The sequence below is a fragment of the Balaenoptera physalus genome, assembly GCF_965194825.1.
Source record: "Balaenoptera physalus genome assembly, chromosome: 4".
NCBI lineage: Eukaryota > Metazoa > Chordata > Mammalia > Artiodactyla > Balaenopteridae > Balaenoptera > Balaenoptera physalus.
In genome coordinates, this window is record NC_138891.1 from 34,163,886 (window position 1) to 34,177,699 (window position 13,814).

The 13,814-nt window shown below is 38.7% G+C and overlaps 1 protein-coding gene across 22 annotated transcripts in view; it reads left to right on the plus strand.

Annotated features, from left to right (window-relative positions):
- MBNL1 (muscleblind like splicing regulator 1) overlaps positions 1-13,814 on the plus strand; it is a 174,815-nt gene that overhangs the window by 114,109 nt on the left and 46,892 nt on the right. Inside the window, exon 1 of one of the 22 annotated variants that reach the window (XM_082459596.1) lies at positions 6,238-6,877. The exons of the other annotated variants lie outside the window; for them this stretch is intronic. Coding sequence (XP_082315722.1) covers positions 6,869-6,877 — 9 coding nt within the window. The 5' untranslated portion in view covers positions 6,238-6,868. Of the gene's footprint in view, positions 1-6,237; positions 6,878-13,814 lie in introns of those variants that run through there. 22 annotated transcript variants of the gene reach the window in all.

Here is a 13,814-nt window from a genome sequence, read left to right on the forward strand (position 1 = left end):
CCTTGTCTAGAGAATGAATGGGAGGGTGGTGCATGAATCCTGTCAGGGCTGAGAGAATGTCCTTCGACCATTTTAGTCCACCTTTATTCATACCTCATCTTGAGGATGTTTCCCATGAAGTCAGCTTCTACTCATGTCTCCTACATCTGACTCTCTTTACTAATTAGAGTTACATTTTATCTTTCTTTTTCTATCCTGTATCATCCAGCATAATGATAAGCTAATAGACACCCAATATATATTTATTAATAGGTAGATATAAAAAATAGGTTACTAGCAAAATTGTGGGTACAGTTTCCTCTTTCCTATGTATGTGCAATAGTTGGCTAAGTGAATTTGAATATTATATATATAGTTCACCAGTTCTTTGTAGAAACTGTTTTCTCAAAAGAGTCATTTCTCAGTCCTCATGGATATTATCACTTTTAGTAGGAGGTATGAAAGTATTTTAAATAATTTTTTTCTAAGAATTTCACTGAAAAATGGTGTCTAATTTATAGAGCTTTTCTAACAGTTATTGAGAGTAACCAATTTAGTATGAGTCTATTTTTATCACTGACATTCAGTTCATCCTACATGGTTTTCCAGGATGAACCTACAGCTTTTAAAAACAAGATTATCAGCTAGATTTTCTTCACAATTTTCTCCCAAGTGAGAACCACTGAGACCTTTGTAGTGGCAACACAAATACTTTGGAGCAAAATTGAGTTTTTTCCCAAAGGGTGACATAGACAACTTTGTTTATGATTTGCAAAATGTCATATCAATTTGTGTGAAATCCATAGTATAACTAAATGTGTACTGTGGTGACAGCTATAAGAAGTATGTCTGACTGCACTTATATACCATGAAAAGAGTCCTTGGGAAATTGTTTTTTTTTCATTGCTACATTTTAAACACTGACTATTTGAATTTCAACTTGATATTGTCTTAGTTCTAAACATAGCCTGCCAAATTTGTTATACCGTACATGTGACTCAGGCAGATGAGTCTCTGTCGCTTTAATTGTTCTGTGACTTTGTGCAAATTATTTAATTTCACAGGATCGCTGATCCTCACCAGGTCATGGGGGTGGAGATTGCAGTACTCCCATCATAGAATTGTGGGGAGGATTACGTGAGATCTATTCTTTCCTTTATTCCACACTCTGTGACTCACTCCAAGCTCTGGGAAACAAGCCCTGCCTTCATGGATCTTAGGTCCCTAGTGCAGCCTGTCAGTCAGTAAGGAAACACATGAATAAGCAACGTAATTGCAGGTATGACCAGTGCTGTTTGTAATTTTTTTAAAAAGATATGGATAAGTAGTTTTTATTTTGTGAGAAATGTTTTTATTTTTATAAATCTAAGATTGCAAAGCAAGCATCTTATTTCTTCAGGGTTAATAGAGTGACTAGGTACATTTTCATTTCTTCATAAACTCAAATATCAAATAATAGTCCTGATTATCATTTTAAGTCTAGTTTCTCTTCTCTGCCATTGTGGTATGTAATACATTTCACAGAGGACATTTGTGTGCTAGCTTGACATGCTAACCCACTTAAACAGTTTAGTGCAACTGTTTTGTCTTATATTGTTAGGAGAATATAACCAGACAGTCATTCCACTTGAACTTAATGAGTGCAGTCTTTCTACATCCTTATGACTTGGGCCGTTTTCACTATGCAGTGTCTTCCTGAAATTCAAGTTGGTCTCAGCAAAGGCACTCAATGGATGGGTTTTCTTTGCTTATGTTTAGATTTCTTAACCAGGTATTTAGTTACTTCCACTTACTTCGCCTTAACTCTCGGAATTTACCTCTCCTGAACGAAGCCCTCATTCCAGCCAGGTTGGCTTATCTCTTGTCTTTTGAACAGCCTGAAGTTCCCACCTGTGTGGCGTCACTTGCTGCCATTTTACCTAGTAGAACCTCCTGGCTTTTTGGATTCCTGAGAAGCCAGCTGCGCTATAGAGGACATAATCCTCAGACTTAGTATCAGACCTCGATTTTAGATTTAAACTTTATTCGCTACTTCTGTGATCTTGGGCAAGTCATTAAACCTCTGTGGGCCTTAATTTCCCCATCAGCCTAATGGAGTTAATGCCAGTGACTCATATGGTCATTGTGAGGTTGATTGAAAATGCTCCAGAAAGCGCTTCACTCCCGGTCTTGTTTTCCTCTGCACTTGGTGTCCCAGGACACTTCATAGTATTGATTATCTATTTTCTAAAATTTACCCTATGTTATGATTTATGGTCGGCCTCACTCTGTTTTTTTCTTTTCTTTTTCGATAGGTAATCAGATAAAAGAAAGACGTAGGTTAAAATTCTCAATAGAAAGTTGGGGATTACCCGTTTATTTAATGAACTGTCTGTTCATTTGTGTGAGCAAAGTGTTTTATTTATGAAAAGTGAGGTATAAGAAATGGCCTGTGGTGAACTGACAGATGTTTTTACATAGTGGACCCATAGACATATATTAAAGAAAAACACAGGGGGTGTAGCATATTTTTGAGTATATTATTGGAAAAAACAAAAGGAGAAATGACAGAAAGCAAATCCACAGTAAGTAGTGAGTTGGCAGGACTATATGTGTGCTGTTAAAAACGGATGATGTCATCTGAAAGTTCCCTCACTTCAGAAAATCTGGGAGATAAGAACATTGGTATTCTGAGGACTGCTCAGACTCAAATGATTGATAACACGTTTTAAGTGTAAATAATAAGGCGATTGATAATTTGTAAACTTTTACTTGAATCTATTTAAAGTATTTCTTGGTCCTTACATGGTTCTCCCTTTAATCTTTCCCTAAAATAAATTCGTTGACTAATACATTGTAAATCTTTTCTTGCTGTGTGTTACATGTGCTCTGGTAATCTCACCCATGCACTCCTGTGGAACCTGGGGCACCTGCCCCCTGCCCCACGTAAGCCAGTATGCTTTAGCAAAACCCTGGCAGTTTATAACACGGAATACTGGTTTTAAAAGGAGTTACTTTTTGTTTGCCTAATCAGTCCATTTGATTATCAGCCACTTTTCTTGCTATTCTAACAAGAACAATTACAACAGGAAAAAAAAAAAAAACATTTTTAGTTTCATTTTATTGGTATATCCCTTGAGCAATGCCTCAGAATTTTTGCCAAGCTGCCTACCATATTGACACTTCTAAGTAACATTTTCTAATCTGAGTATCCAGATTACAGTTACTATTTACTATTTTCTGATTTGACTGTAGTGTGGAGGCCAGTTTTTATCTTGGTATTAAGGAAACAATGAAACATAGAACAACAGACTAATGATTGAACCAGAAATTTGTTATTAAGTAGCAAGAAATTGGAAAATAATCAAGCTTAATGTGGCAGATAATCAATTAAGTACATTTTCAAAACATTAGTAGGTTTTGAAAAAGCCCTGTTCTAGCTGTGTTTTAGAAGTTAGACATACAGTTAATATATGTGTGTATATTAGATGTCTAGTATACATGTATTATATGTATATTATTCAATATACATTCTGCTTTATAAGACTATTTATTTGCTCATTCAATGAGTTAATACCTATTATGAGCCTGACACTATTCTAGATGTTCTTGTTTTGGGAATACAGCTGGAAAATAAACAGACGTGGTTTTCAAGCCTCATTCCTGGTCTAGTGAAAGAAATAGGCAACTGCCAAGCAATTATGATAAAGTGTAATGAATGCTCTGGAACCAACTAACAGAGCATTAAACAAAGGCTTGAAGTTTAAAGAAAACTTCCTGGAGGTGGCAACTTTTAACTGGAGACTGACTGGAAATTAGCCAGGCCAAACAAAAAAGATGGGGGAAAGGCGAAGTATTTGAAGAACTGGATCTACATGGACAAAGTAATGTCTTGTACACGGGGTTGAATGTAGTTTAGTTTAGTATGGCTGGGGAGAGAGAGAGAAAGGAAAAGAGAGAGAGAATGAGTATGTGAGTGTGCATTAGAATAGAGGTGGAGTGGGAGATTGTGAAAAAGATGGCATAATGATGTGGAGAATGGTCAGGTCTGTGTTAGCTCTTGCCTGGACTATTAAAATAATTACTTAATTGGTCTCTCCTCCCCAGGCTGTCAGCCATGTCAGGCCCCCTTGTGCTCCTGTCTGATGAATTCATGAAATGACGGCTTGGCTGTTGTCATCCCTGGTTCCCTTCAGTGGCTCTCCCTGCCCTACAGAAGAAAGTAGACAATCTTTAACTCAGTTTTTAAAACCGTCCCCAAGCTAGACTCAGCATACTTTGCAAACTTTATTTCCCACTACTCTTATTACAGATTTATTACTTGTCACTGATGCTTCAAATTAGGTTATTTCCTCTACCTGGATATCTTTTCTAACTGCTCATGTATAAATTCTACCTCTTCTTCAAAGCTATTATCTGATTTTTCTAAGTGGAATGTTTTTTTTTTTTTTTAAATAATTAGGTCACATCCTTTTTTTTTTCTTTATTAATTTATTTATTTTATTTATTTATTTATTTTGGCTGTGTTGGGTCTTCGTTTCTGTGCAAGGGCTTTCTCTAGTTGTGGCGAGCGGGGGCCACTCTTCATCGCGGTGCGCGGGCCTCTCACTAGCGCAGCCTCTCTCGTTGCAGAGCACAGGCTCCAGACACGCAGGCTCAGTAGTTGTGGCTCACGGGCCTAGTTGCTCCGCGGCATGTGGGATCTTCCCAGACCAGGGCTCGAACCCGCATCCCCTGCATTGGCAGGCAGATTCTCAACCACTGCGCCACCAGGGAAGCCCTGGAATGTCTTTTTGACCTTATGACCCTTTTTGTCTTCTATCCGTATATTCTAGCTGTTTCTGTGCATGCCTTATTCCCCTTTGCAGACTACATGTCTGATTCATTTTGTGTCTCCGCGGCCCTGCAGCGCTCAGCATGTGAGCAGTCTCACATGTAGTCTCACATGTAGTCTCACCAAGTAGATAAATGGTGGATAAATGTATAAATGAGTTATTCTAGAAGATACTAAGACTTGGCATAAAGCATATTGAAGGCAAGACTGCCTATTTTATTTTACTTGTTTGCCTCATCCATTCATTTCCTATCTTCTAGCTTGTTTTTTGGGTTAGATGAGGAGACAATGAATCGTTGTTCCATTCTGCTTTCTCTTTTGCCTGCGTGTGTGCCCAAGATGACATGCCCAAGGGAACAAAAGGCAGTGGCTCTTTTTGTGCCCGCCCTTGCCCTGAGTGCCCTTTCTCCCACTGTCTAGGAAAGGAGCTGTGAGGCGACCGTTTAGAAACACAAGTATCAGTTAACTGACAGATAACGTGAGTGGTTATCTTGAAGTCACTGGCAAACACTGGGTTTAAAAGAACTGTGGAAAGGGCTGTGACTGATGTGTAAATGAGAATGTGCGTTAGTATATAGAGACTAACCAATGGTCCTCAGAGTACAGTCATTAGAATTGTCTGAGAGCTTTCCTGGGACCCAGCCAAAATCAATTAAAGCAGAAATTCTGGGTATGGAGGCTGGGTATAGGAATTTTTAATTTATAATGTACAGCCATGATTAAGGACCATTGGCTTAAACCTTACAGTGGTGTCTCAGTGGTGTGATAGCTGGGACCCCAGAGATGCCCTCCTGTCTCCTAAATTGCTTATTCATTCTACAAACATTAACTAAAAATACTTAGGTTGCTAAGTTAGAGTTTGTCCTGTTTTTAACAAGTTCTTAATCTCGAGGGATAGACAGACTTTAAAAAATTACCTGTAATACAGTTTGACTGGTGCTGAATTCACCACTGTGATTTTATCCTACCTGACAAGGAAAGTAAAGAGGAGGAAGGGAGGGAAAGGGAAAGAGGAAATATCCAAGGAAAGTGACACTTGAAAAGGGTCACCTCTCATCATCAAATTTAACCTAGGAAAATGATTCCTCTTTATTATCAACCCGTTTGAAAATACAGATGCCCAGCTTCCTTATGGTCAGAGAAATGAGCATTAGTTGATTCGGCCTTTGGGCACTGGGAAAGCTTTCTCACAGCCACTCAGGAGTTGCGTTCCTTGGCTGCAGTTTCACAAATGAAGGCACTGTTTGGGCTAGGAGGTGAGCACGTGTATGATGCCACAAAGCTAGTGGCTGAAAGAGCTGTAGTGAAGCCAGGGCTCCCCAGCTCCTGGAGAAGTGTTTTTTCCCCTGGACTGGAAATTTGCCATCCTTGGCCACTAGAGGCTTAGTGGGAGTTAGTTCATTAAAAGAGATTCTAACTTGACCGTGAACTGAAGGACTCTGTCAAAACAGGGGCTGAAGGAAAAGGAGAAGGAACGCTTTCAAGCGTGACCAGAGACGTGGGACTGTGTGAGAGGAAGCAGGGGTTGCAAGGTTCCAGGGATGTGAAGAATGTGCTAGGAGAGTGAGAGGGACCCAGGGCTCTCCATCCCCTGAGTACCAGAGCATAATCAAGGGCCGTTATTCATGCTCTCGCCTAACAGTCACTCCATCCCTAGGATGGTATTCTTACCTCCAGTTTTATAGAAGAGGAAGTTGAAGTTGAGCGAGGTTGAGTAATTAACCCAGTCTCACTGCTAATAAATATCAGAGTTAGCACTGGAACAAACAACTCTGTGATACCAGTTCATGTCGTCACCATTGAGCTGGGGCTCTATTGCTTTTTTTATGTCAAGTCCTGGGACAGTTCCTGTGTGAAGATCACCAAGACCTGTAGAAGAGAAGGTTACACGCTCAAGGCACAGAGAAATCCAGCAAGTGGCCATATTGCTTATTTGGGTCGGAGTGCAAAGTTGTGGTTGGATGATGGTAGTAAGAAGTTACCAGAAAATGGAGCAAATGGGAAGAGAAGGAAAATACAATTGAATTGAGAGAAAATGGGGCCAAAGTGTGTGAGTTGACAGAGGTCTGGGTGAAGATGCACAAGGTATGTTTTTGAGAACTACTTTATCGGACAGAATTTTTTTTAGTATAATTTATTTTTTAATGGCAGTATAGTTGATTTATAATGTGTTAATTTCTTTTTTTTCTTTTTTGCGTCTGAAGGTTTTTTTATTGTAAGTTTATTTATTTTTTAACTTTTTATATTGGAGTATAGTTGATTAACAATGTGTTAGTTTCAGGTGTACAGCGAAGTGATTCAGTTATACATATACATGTATCTATTCTTTTTCAAATTCTTTTCCCATTTAGGTTGTTACGTAATAGTGAACAGAGTTCCCTGTGCTATATAGTAGGTCCTTGCTGGTTGTCTATTTTATTTATTTATTTTAAATTTTAAAAATAAATTTATTTATTAATTTATTTGGCTGTGTTGGGTCTTCGTTGCTGCACGCGGGCTTTCTCTAGTTGTGGCGAGCGGGGGCTGCTCTTCATTGTGGTGTGCGGGCTTCTCATTGCGGTGGCTTCTCTTGTTGAGGAGCACGGGCTCTAGGCACACGGGCTTCAGTAGTTGTGGCTCACAGGCTCAGTAGTTGTGGCTCACGGGCTTAGTTGCTCCACGGCATGTGGGATCTTCCCAGACCAGGGCTCAAACCCGTGTCCCTTGCATTGGCAGGCGGATTCTTAACCACTGTGTCACCAGGGGAGCCCAATCTATTTTAAATATAGCAGTGTGTACATGTCAATCCCCAACTCCCAATCTATCCCTCCCCCACCACCCTTCCCCCGGTAACCATAAGTTTGTTCTCAAAGTCTGTGAGTCTGTTTCTGTTTTGTAAATAAGTTCATTTGTATCATTTTTTTTTTTTAGCTTCCACATATAAGTGATGTCATACTGTAGTTCTCTTTCTCTGGACAGAATATTTTCTATTCTGAAATAAAGTCAGGACTCACTCACTTGGCAAATGTTTATTAGGTTTATTGGCCTGGGCTGCACTGTGGGCAGAAGTTTGAGGCACAGCCTCCTTCTGGAGGCCATCAGCATGGGAGGAAGACAAGGCATTAGTGTGCAGTAAAGCCCTGTGGCCCTGCTGGGAGGAAGGCATGTGCAGAGTGCCAAGGAACATGAAACAACTATGTCTACTAACAGCCACCTGCTTTAGCCAGAGGTAGAGAGTGTAAAATTCACAGATACGTTGCTTTACTCACTTAATACACCCAAGCCCGGTGTTGAGCAGATCCGGGCTTTCAGCCTAAATGTTTTTGATGTGATAGCAGGAGAAAAACACCATGTGACAGCCGCCTGTGCTTTTCCCTCTTACGTTCGCATTCTGACTTATTATAAAAGTGTTGCCATGGCTGAGGTTCCTGTGAGGCCCAACATCTCCATACTTTTCATCTTAAGTAAGCACTTAAGAATATCTCCGCAGCTTCTGATTGCTGTTTAGAACAGAACACCTTGTAACGATTAAGCTTTTAAATGCCTCTGTTTAAGTCACGACTTCAGTACCCTTCTGCCTTAAGAGACTCATCATATAGGTGTTTTGAAAGAGTTCTATAGTCCATAGGCATCTCTTTTTATTTATTTGTTTATTGTTAAAGTGGATCATTTTCCAGAAAGCTATTCAAGGATAGTAGAAATACATGAACTCTTTCTCAAAATTGGGAGACTTTCCTGTTTTATTCCCAGAGATAATTTTCAAGTAACTTCTGTTGACGGTTACTCCTTTAGATGTTTGGGAACCTGCCTGAGAAAGCCAGTGGAAGTCCCTGGGGATGGGGGTGGGGGCAGAGGAGGAGACAGGCTCAGATAACCTGTGTTGTGATGCTGTTTTTTTTTTTTTTTTACTTCAAGAGATTGTTTTTCACCCTACCGCCTATGCTGCTGCAGTCAGCATCCAATAGGGACGTGTTCTGGGCCCGGGAGCCAATTGTCTTTCTCCTGGCTGCAGCCTGAAGTCTGCGAGGGAGAGCTGATGATCGTGCACAATTTTAGCAAATTGTCATGGGGACGGGGGGGCGGGGGGGTGGGGCGGGGAGTGCTTTCCCTGCGGGGACACTGCCAGTGGCATTGAGCACATTTTGTTCAAGTACAAAGTTGATCTTCCTGAAGGAGACAGTGGTCAGCGGTAGTGCGGACCTCTGTCACCTCCCCTTTGCCTTGTGCTCTGTCATTGTTTACATGAAGCAGTAGCGTTTAATGGCTGGACTTGAGGCAGAATCTGTGAGGTCAGGAAGCTAGTGACAATGTGTGTCTTCAGTTAGGGAATCTCAGAGGTTTACGGAGGACTTGGAATGAAAAATTGGGGAAAAGGAAGGGTCTTTGTTATTTGGCAAAGTCAGGGATGTCTCTAAAAGATTAGAGAGCAGTGTAATTTAATAATTTCTATATAAAACTGATAGCCAAAATTTTGGACATCTGTTATAGTTTAGAGAACTATTTAAGCACCAATCATGTACATAATATACACTACCCCATCTAGTGGGTTTTGATGGGAGATTTACAAGGGAAATATTGAAATGGGACTTTGAAAACATTGCATAATATTATACTTAAAGGTTTATCATAACCAATAATAAATGTTATTTTAGAGATGTAAAAACAGGGTTTACTTTCGTATATTTGTAGGCATGTGTAGGACCTAGAAGGTATAAATATAGCAAATGCTTCATATAAATACAAAGCAATGCTGTTATTATTCTTGAGCTGACGTCACCAAAATGTTTTACCTCTTTGATTTCCATTACTTTCTTTTCTGTTGCTGAATGAAAGACTTGCCCCTTAAAGCCTCTCTGTATTGTCTAATTTTGTTTTTTATTTTTAATATATATAATGTATTCTCTTTTTCTATATCAAATCACCTTTTCTTTACTTGTGATCTATCTAAATCACAGAGGCCAGGTCAGTGTAATCCATAGATAGTCCAAGACCCTCTTGACTCACTAGGGCTCTTGTTGAAATGGATAATGGGAAGCAGAAATTTAACTTTATGGTGTTCAATTATTTTCTTTTCTGCTGTTGATCCTATAGTACAGGTCCTGCTGAGGGGAAAAAAAAAGAATGACAGAGAAACTGGAAGTTATAAGAGAATCTAATTTTTTTCATTACACTTCGGAAATACTATGTGGATTAATCTTCTCCAAAATTAGTTGCTTATATTGTGAAACATCTTTTCCTTTGCAGAACTCAAGGGGGTTGAAGCATCCGTTTGGTTCTGACCTATTCTGGATAAAGTCTTCTGTGTTTAGTGTGAGCAATGATTAGAAAAGCACGCACATGTAACGATGATCAAGTGATGGTGTAATGGTTACCGTTACCTCTAGCGTAATGGCAAAAAATACCAACTTCGTAGTTGGGCTGTCTGGGTTCAGTTATGTGTCCTTGGGTGAGGACCCCTTTCCTTCTCCTTTGGAGAGGTATTTAAAGATGGAGAGCTTTTGCTTTATCAATGCACTAAGAGCTAGAATAGTTCTATAAAGAACTGCTTAAACAAGTCTTCCAAGAGATTGTTAAGGAAAAAATTATGTACTTTTGACTTAAGAAGTTTACCTCCTTTTTACCTTCAGGAAAGCCCTAGAAATATAATATAGACAGTCATGCTGTAATCCACCTAATAATGGTACGATGATGAATTGGGTACTATCTGTAAAACATTTTGTATTTCTCAATTGAAAGGCATGCGCTACAAATAGAGCTCTAAATTTTATTATGTAAATGTTAGGGCTTTTTAATTATTAGCCAAGACTGAAGACTGTCTGATTTGGATACCATAAAACTTCAGAAGTGTTTCTGCTCCAAACAGTTTAGAAGTCTGACAGTTGCTGTACCGAAAAAATAATGAAGCAGTTTTAAAAAATAATAGAAACATAGTGATCTGGCATTTCCAATTTTATGATGCTATAAAAAAGCAGCCAACAAATGTTGGACTGTTTAATGATACTGGCACCTACCAAATGTCACTGGGCTTTCACAAGGTCATGGAGACTCTGGTTTGGCTTCGGGATGCTGGCCAGGCCCATCTTTGGAGCCCAGGAAGACTGGAATAGTGTCAGACCATAGGTGCCAGCTAAACACTTTATAGCGCTTCATAGATGGCTACACACTTTTGTGGGATTCTGTGGCATAGAGGAGGCCAGGAGTAGAAGGAAAAAGTGCGACCGTTTCTTCTTACAGCATCCCATCAAAAGCAGCTCTAAATATAAGATCCCTGTGGGCCCTCTCTGAGGAGGCTAAGATTTCTTCAGATGACTATCAGCTAAAATTGTGTGCTGATATAACTGTTGCTGTCACAGTTGTATGTATATCTGATCTCTCACAGACAAAAGCTGCTGGAGAAAGGAGTGGTATTTTTGTAACAAGAATGTGTGTGTGATTTGTTGCCTTTTTCCCTTTCTCCACCTCCTCAGCAGCAGCTAACCCGACTCTCATGCATTACGTAATACTTATCTAGACGTGTAGAGTTTCAGTTATGCCATTTTCGAGATGATTAATGGGAGTTGTGCAATTAAAGCTCCTAAATTCTCTGGGAAAAAAGTCATAGTATCCCGATGTTTGAGTTAGAGTGCGTTGATATTGCGTCAGCATTGAGGATATTTTGGAGTCTTGTAAATGTCACTGTTGGTTTTCATGTCCAAGAATCATCGTCATCAAACTTAGGAATGTTCTATAAAATAGTGCCTAGAACATTTGAATACTGGAGAGGCCTCTTTAAATAGCTAGAAAAGTCTAACCAAGAATCGCTTCCCTAAAATCAGATTAGACTTGGATGAGAAAAAGTTTAATGCCCATGAAACAGTGTCTGTTACGTTCTTTTATATCCTTTCAGGCCATGGTAAAATTACAAATTTAAACTCAATAGATTGTGTGTATGGATGTGTATGTGTGTTAGTACTTTTCTTTCTTTTCCTGGCAGTCTCAATAGTTGTTCAGCCACAGTTTATATGTAAAGATGAACTTTTTATGGGATCAGGGAAAGGAAAAAAATCAAAATTTGCATTATATTGCATTTCATTTGAAAACACTTCAGATCTGTAGTAAAATAAAATAAAGAAATAGGGAATATTTCAGTGAAAATACATTTATAAATTTCTGCTTCTTTTTTCTCTTACTGGTAGGAGAAAATTCTCCCAGGTCTTATGTTGACCTGAGTTCCAAGCATTTGTCTTTATGTTGATTGGATGAAGAAATAGCAATTTACACCTAGAAAGTTAAGCTTTAAATATTGATTAATGTTGCTATATTTACTTCATGTTCAGTTTAGGAGACTAGAGATTAATTGCCCAGCAAAATAAGAGGAGAAATGACTCCTTTCTCCATGTTCTATGGGGATGCTAAGCATTTGTTCCTGGTGTTACCTGAAAGTCCAATGAGGAAATTAAAACAGAAATTGTGTTTGTTTTAAAGAGTATTTTCTAGCCTTTTTAGATGGTAAAACTCTGAAATAAGTACAAGGGTGCACTTATAATCTGGCTTAAAGAGTCATAATATTTGAGAATAAAAAATGAATAGGGACTTCCCTGGTGGTCCGGTTGTCAAGAACCCACCTTCCAATGCAGGGAACTTGGGTTCAACCTCAGGTTGGGGAACTAAGATCCCACATGCCACAGGGCAACTAAGCCCGCATGCTGCAGCTAGAGAGCCCGCCTGCCGCAACTAAGACCCAACGTAGCCAAATTAAAGCAAACAAACAAAAAATATAGCTCAAATTTTTTAAAAAAGAGAAAAATTCCTGTTAATATGTCAATACTATCTATTTACTATGTAGTATACCATACTATTTAAAAATAGTAAATAGATAGTTTTGACTTATTAACAATGTATATACTACAGTTGACCCTTGAACAACATGGGTTTGAACTGTGCGGGCCCACTTATATGCGGATTTTTTTCAATAAATACTGCAACAATGCCACACTCTCTGAGGTTGCTTGAACTACAGATGTTGAACTTCCCATAACGAGGGCCGACCATATGATTAGATTTGGATTTTCAACTGCGTGAGGGTTGGTGTCCCTAACAACCAACCCCCCATCCCGGCCCACTGCATTGTTCAAGCGTCATCTCATTTGCGATATACTATAGAATACTATTTGTAAGACAAAACAAAACAAACAAACAATAACATCAAACCAGTGAAATCCCCCTGGAGACTTTCTAAGAAAAAAAATGAAGATATCTGTTTTGACTACTTTAGGAATTTCTACTAAATGATAGTACAGCGTCCCTTTAGGTTTTATTCTATGCGTTCCTAAAAGTCCTCACGTGTTTTTTCAAATAAAGGATGAAATAAAAATTTTAGTCATATATCTTAAGTTTCTTAAATTTGCAACAAAAGCAAAGTCTGAGTTTGTAGTGCATACGCTGATCTTAGAAATAGGTATACAATTGGGGTGAACATATATGTGTGTGTGTATGCATAATTACATACGTACACATGTACCCATTTACATATGACTAAAAACTACACTATGCAATGGGTCCACCAGAATTCCAGTTGGCAGTCAGAAATCTTTGTTTTTCTGGGTTCTCTGGCTACTTAATTTATCTTTCTCAATAGCTTCTTTTTCAAAGGAGGGGGTACGTGTCTAACTTTTAGTTTTCCTGAAAAGACTTTCTGTAGGGAAATAAAATCAAGAAAATGTTGCTTGCCCTTAAAAAATAGTCAGTTTCTTCAGTATTCTAGTTTACAAGGGAATGGAGCTATTGATATGATTTTGGAATTTAATTATTTAGTCTTTGATATACCACAGTCTTTGTTTTTATTTTAAATAAAATAATTTTATTTAAAACCAAAACAAACAAATACTGAACCTCACATATTCATACTTTGAAAGCTTTTGGAAGCTGCAGCTATTAGAATTTGGCAAAATTGGAAGGAATAACTGGTCAACCATGCACTCCTTTAGAGCCAGGTTTTATAGTACAAATCCATTATCTTATGTTTGAGGAAATTCCCAGAATAAAGAATCCTACCATTTAAATG